A 6,678-nucleotide genomic window follows, 5' to 3' on the forward strand; every position below is an offset into this window, starting at 1 on the left:
ACCTAATTGTTCTAGGTTTTCCACGTACACATATGATTCCGTTAATCCGTATGTTACATATATCGCCCCTATTTGGCATCAGACCTCGGAGGGCCACCCTAGGCGAATCAGAAACGGGAAAGTACAGTCAATTCCCAATGAAATTTAGTTTTTAGATATAGTTTCCACTAGGGACTCCGCCTCCCATCATTCCCTTCTCAATCTCATCTTCACTCTTATTCTCACTTCCATTCTTTATCTTTTCCTTCTATACTCTAGCATAAAAAATAAAAACTAAAAACTAAAAATTAAAATTGAAATGGTTATCAAACTCATCCTATATTTTTCCTTTTTTTTCCGCCCAAAATTTGAAAGGGTAATCAATAGGAATTTCTCTTTTCAATTTCTCATCTTCATTCCACTTAAAAGTAGGTTCGTTCATATTTTTACTTGGCATTGTGCATACACATGTTGTGGAGGCCTCTTTGATAATGACACTTCTCCACACCTAAAATTTTTATTGCTTTTAGGTGTCTTGTTGGGCTAGGCTAGGCCCTTGAGTTTGTGCGTATCTAGTCTCCTCAATTTCTCTTGTAGATGCTTCTATTAACAACCAATATGATTCTTATTGCACTCAAGGTCTTGGAAGAGAGCTGTGTTATTAGAGTGCTCAAAGCAAGCTGCAAGCCGAGATACATTAGTAAGAAATAACATCATAGAATTTTGGTCATATTTTGTTGGTTTAAGTGATCAGAGTAATGATTAATAAAGGAGGCATTCGTATTTCATAGTCAAAAGTGAAATTACGGTAAAAAATATTTTCGTTAATTAAGAACGAAAGTTCGCGATGGTTTCTTTGGGAAAACCATGGGAGCTCTTGCCTTTTGATGTTGTTGCTTTTAAGATGTTCCTGGTTTCTTTGGGAAAACCATGGTAGCTTTTGTCTTTTAATGTTCTTGCTTTTAAAATGTTCCTGATTGTGCGTCTTGTTGTGCTAGGTCATTGGAGTTTGTTATTGTTTCTTCCAAATTTTCCAATCTGCTACTCATTTACATTAAAACAAATCAAAATAATTTTATAAAAATTAGAAAGAAAAAAAAAGTTAAGATCATTGTTTTATTTTGATTTAAAATTAATACATCAGCGATTATGTTAAAAAAACAAAAAAAATCATAATTTACAGATGACTAATTATTGTAATTTATACCCACAAGAGCATAGACGGAGTCGAAATCACACAACACAAACAACAAAACAAAACCCAGAAAGGAAAAAGATAATTAAACATCCGATTACACCAAGATCATTAATTTGGTACAACAAAACCCCAATTCATTCAAGCATGAAATTAAATTAATTAGGACCATGAGGGGCAAAGTTGAGCAATTGCTTGGAATGAAGCCATGGCTTCACGACCACTTCCGAATCAAACAGCATGTGAGCCCCATTCCTGACGGCGGAGACCTTGAGATAGTATTTGATCCCAGAAACCACCTGGCTCTGCGCCTCCACCACCTCCAAGAACTGAAGCTCTCCGCCGCCGTTGCTCTGGTGGCTCTTCCGCTGCGTCCGGTTGTACTCCGCCACCGAAAACCTCCCCAACTTCTGAACCTCCTTGTTCGTCTTCACGTCTTCGATCTGCTGCCTGCCACCGACCTTGGTTCCTCCATACCCATTTGACAAAGCGAACAGGAGGCAGATCAGAAGGGCCAAAATTGGAACTTTCATCATCTTCGGGTGTGTTTATGGCGAAATTGGTGAATTGGGTTGATGGGTTTTTGGGTGTGAAAAACTGAAAGATTTTGTTGTTAAGGATGTGGATTGAATTTGATGAGTTTTGGGTGATTTGCGTGGGTTGTTATATAAGGGACTGTTTAGGCGGGGCTTCTGTGAGAAAAGGGTTTGGACACGCAAAATAAGAAGGTGGATGGATTCATTTACAACACAAACGGCGTGCCGCGTCTTTTTTACAATACGCTTTAGTTTGTTGGGAAAATGACATCTTTCAAACACCTACGCGTACGCACAGTGACTGAACGAAACTCAGAGAGATAGAGAGAGAGAGTTTTGATGGGATTCTCTTTCTCCCTCTTTAAAATTGCAAAATTCATTTCTTGTGGCTTTCTGCTTGAAACAGCTGCTTGACAGATGGCCCATCTTTGCCATCTCCGTAATTTCAATTTTATAAATTTTACTTATATAAATTCTATTAAATTTGTTCTAATTCTATTCAAAATACCAATCTATGTCAACGACACGTTTTCATATTATCACGAAAGTGAATGAAATTTTAGATGTATTTTTCAATTACGAGAATATCAAACTATATGAGTCGAATTGTAATACTTGAAATAACAGAAAATCACTGAGACAGAGTGGAAAATCCACCCAATTACAAAGATTGGAAGTGATTTTTTTGACTAAAATATGATGGTGGGGAAATTGATTTTCTTTAGAAAAATATAGAATTGAAGTGGATTTTAATAATGGAGTTGAACAATTTTGTTGTGAATTTGGATGAGCACATCCACTGTTATTATTTTGATTCTTATCGTCTCGGGTTTTGCTGGCATGGCTGGCATGGCTGGCATTGGCTGGGTAAGTTTTGTTTTTATGTGTGATCATCATCACATTGAGTATGAGGAGGGTGACACGAGTTGGGTAAGTGCCACGTTGGAGAACGCATGCTTGCAACTTGCATAGCTTTGTGTTGTGCTGTAGAGTGGAAAGAGAAGTGCTTTTATGGGAGGAAAAAGCCAAAACGCACGGCGAATCCGTTTCAAAGCGTTACCTGAGGCCTTGTTTGTGGGCCGGCCTAAACTGCTTTAGATTGGGCTGGTTTTGTCCTTGCCTTAATTTTTAGTTTATTTGGTACAACCAATTATTCTATAGTGACGGCCTATAGAATAACTTGTTGGATTAAATTGATTAGTTGTTAGATTAATTTGGTTAGTCTGATCTAATAGTTAAAAGATAAAACCTCACTTAAGGACCTTATATAAAATGACTTATTGGTACAACCTTAAGGCCTAGTTTGGGATTGTTGTCGCTTTAAAAAAGAGATGCTTCTGCTGTGCTTTAAAAAGAATCAGCTGTAAAGTAAAGCAGTTAAACGTTTGGTAAACTGTAATTTTAAAAGTGCTATGAGTATGAAAAGTAGTGTCAGAGCGTTTGGTAAATTTTACTGTAAAAGTGCTGTAACTATTTATAATGACTAAAATGGACATTATGCTGAAAGTGCTTTTTACTAATCTGTTTGGTAAAAAAATAAAACTGTAAAGTGCTTTTATACTTTTCTCCCTGAAAATTATATTAGTCTTTGCTTAAAGAAAAGAAAAATTCAAATTGAATAAATTCCAACAAAGATAATTATGTATTGAATAAATTCCAACAAAGATAAAGAGATCACCACGGTAGTAGGTTCATATGCCATCCTTCATATTGAATAAGTAATAAATATATTTTTTTGACAAATCCTTTGTCCTAATAAGGTTTAAATTGTAGCAATAAAAAAACATTGAAACTGGGCTTAAATAAATGGAAATAAAGAAACTGTCTAAGAAGATGCATGCACTAAACTTTCAGCAATCTTGTTCCTTAATGTTTCTAGTTCTTGTGCTCCAGACCCTTGAGTAATATGATATTCTTCTTGTGCATCACCCTCCATCTCCATTGCATTTGGGTTGTCATTCACTTTGTCAAAATGAATATCACGTTGGGCATGCCTCCTTATATAGTTGTGAAGTGTCATAGTTGCAATTACTATCTTCACTTGCTTATCAAATGAATAGCTAGGCATGTCTCGTAAAATACTCCATTTTTTCTTCCATACACCAAAAGTGCATTCAATGACACTCCTAAGGGAAGAGTGTACGTGATTAAATACTTCTCTAGAACCTATTGGTTGAGTACCCCTACGAAAATCTGGAAGATGATACCTCTCACCTTTATATGGTCCCAAATACCCACTCATTTGTAGGTAACCCACATCCACAAAATAATTTTTCCCTGTAACCAATAAGATATGTTTAATTATAATATAATTTGAAAGTGCGAAAATTCGAAGTTTAATGATATGCACATATTTGAAACATTACCATTTGGAGGTTTGGGAAAATTTAAAGCATTATTTCGTAACGCTGATAAAATACTCTTGTATCGTGTGCAGTGCCTTCCCAACCTGCACATGCAAATATGAATTACATGTCAAAATTACATGCAGAAAGTTCTAAGAAATATTAGACATTGAAGCTTGATCATAATAAAAGTGCAGTTAGCTTATTTTTTTAGAAAGCTCATAGTTTAGCCATTGAAGCTTGATGTTAGGATCTTCCATATTTGTGAACATTTCTCTTTTCTCTTGATTTAGGAATAACCAAATGGCTCCCAGGCCCTGCACTAGGTAAAGACAAAACTACTTTCATCACTTCAGCAATGCTGCTACCTTGGGACCTTTTCATCATCACTGAAGTTGTACTCCTATTCTCTATTACATCAACCATCCGCTCAATTTGTTGTGACAATTTAACAACACCTCCTACCTTCCCCACTTTTGTAGCAACTCTATTTCCATTCTTCTCTTTCTTAACCTGTGTATCAAGTTGTTGATTTGTTCTCTTTTTCCCCTTCCCACAAGATTTTTCAGTAACTTGAATTGTTTCATCTGGTACGTATACAGGATCATCAGAATCATCACCACTGTTGAGTAGAATACCATCACATTCGGATGAATCATGAGTTGGAAGTACACCAGATAAAGGTGCCCAAGCATGGTCACCAGTGGCAGTGGTGTTCATGAACATTCTATCAAACTTCTCTTCCATATCAGGACTAATACCCTTTCTATGTAATTTTGGGATTTATCTACAAATCAAAAGAGAACAACATTAAAAACTATTACAGATGTTGCATTGAATTATAATAAACAAACAACATTAAAAAATATTAATAACATAGCTCAATTTTGTTATGCCACCATTCGTCAAAAGCATCAATAGTCCCAAGTTTGGAATTCCACCCAAGACCAGTTTCTTTTCCAATTAGTTCTTTCCATATTTTCCATTGTTCCTTAAGTGCATCCCACTTATTTTTCAATTGTGATTTATCATACTCGGCTCCTATCTCTTTACTCAAGCTAATCCTCACATTTTCCCATCCTTCTTTCTTAAAGTGAGTACCAAGACGATTACCTGCCTCCACCTCCTTGATACACATGTCACAAAATATAGTTGTATTCTGATTATTCCATATAGCCGGAACTCATGATCCACTAGCCACATTATTATTCTTCACCATCTGTGCATGTCCTTATATAAATGTGTATGTATTGGGAGATGAACATGTTATAGCAAATAATGTTTTTACTAAAAACATGCATAGTGCCTAAGTAATTACCTATAGGAAAACTTGGGCAAAACTACATACATCAAAAGCAATACACCAAGTCGTACAAGATGACAAGGATCCAAACACACTCCCATATATATTTTCCTTATTTTTTGGGTCTGCAATTTTGATATTTATTCACAAAAGATTAATGGACATCAAAGAAATAAAAGTTTACAGCAAAACTAGTTTATCATAAAGGGCATTAAAAGAAAAATGGAGCTTGTCGTTGGGTGATGATATCAAGTTTATTATCAAGTTAACTGCACCAAAAAGGATCACAACCACAATGAGGAGATATGCATTGTGGACTCCACCTATAATAAAACCACCAGCTATGAGCCCCATCACGATAAACTCTCATGCTCCATTTGGATGAAAGAATTGCACATTACATAGAATTTTAAAATGACGGAATTTAGATTTCCGTCATTTCAATTTCTGACAATTGAAGATTTTGGTGTTTGGATTTATGTATGTCAAATTTTGTAAATGACAGAAATTAAAAATTTCAATGTGTTGGATAGCTCGTGTAAATTATAAATGACATAAATTAAATATTTCGAAAGAACAAAAAAACTGATAACGGACATAGAAGGTATTCTTCGAAGTATAAAATAACATATCGTTTGATGAACTAAATAACTCAACTTAAACTAACAAAGCATATTAGCAAACAACTATAGAGCTGTACCATAAACACAATCACACACCAATATCCATGGGCATAGAGTATTTTGTTAAAACTTCCCAAAAATCCAGCCATAGTGCCACAAAGATCACAAAACCCATCCCATTCATAAATTTAGTAAGAAACACCCAATTTTGATAGCCATTCAGAAACCTTGGTAATCCTAAAATGGAAAAATATAAATTGACGGAGAGAAAGGCTTGAAGACTAACCTTCAAACTTGATCCAAAGAGAAGTGTAACCCAAGAAGAATTCCTTCTCCTTACTTCTCTGGCTCACAGCTTTTTTATGATGCTCCTTACTTCTCCGGCTTGCAGCTTTTTTTTAAAAACGATAAGGCAATTTGTTGTCCAGCGTTTCATAGGTTTTTGGCACTGTTTTTAGTTTGGCGCTGTTTTTTTATTTATTTATATTTTTTATGAAAAGTTTGGCTAGTTTTTTTTATGTAAGTTTTGGCACACCAGAAAATATGAATTCCCATACTATGGAAATTGTGAAATGATGCCTATTTTGGTAGAAATTAAACTTGGAAATTTGATGCCTCAATTTTCATGATTTTTTCCTCGCGTCATTTAATAAGTTCTCGCTTAAGTTGCCAAATAAGGGAATTGTCAATTTCTTCT

At 35.2% G+C, this 6,678-nt stretch overlaps 1 protein-coding gene across 1 annotated transcript; it reads right to left on the reverse strand.

Annotated features, from left to right (window-relative positions):
- LOC18790356 (cysteine proteinase inhibitor B) lies at positions 1,153-2,036 on the reverse strand. The gene has a single exon (XM_007223350.2). The coding sequence runs from the start codon at positions 1,708-1,710 to the stop codon at positions 1,333-1,335; it is 378 nt and encodes a 125-aa protein (XP_007223412.1). The 5' UTR covers positions 1,711-2,036; the 3' UTR covers positions 1,153-1,332.

The sequence above is a fragment of the Prunus persica genome, chromosome G1 (genome assembly GCF_000346465.2).
Source record: "Prunus persica cultivar Lovell chromosome G1, Prunus_persica_NCBIv2, whole genome shotgun sequence".
Classification (NCBI taxonomy): domain Eukaryota; kingdom Viridiplantae; phylum Streptophyta; class Magnoliopsida; order Rosales; family Rosaceae; genus Prunus; species Prunus persica.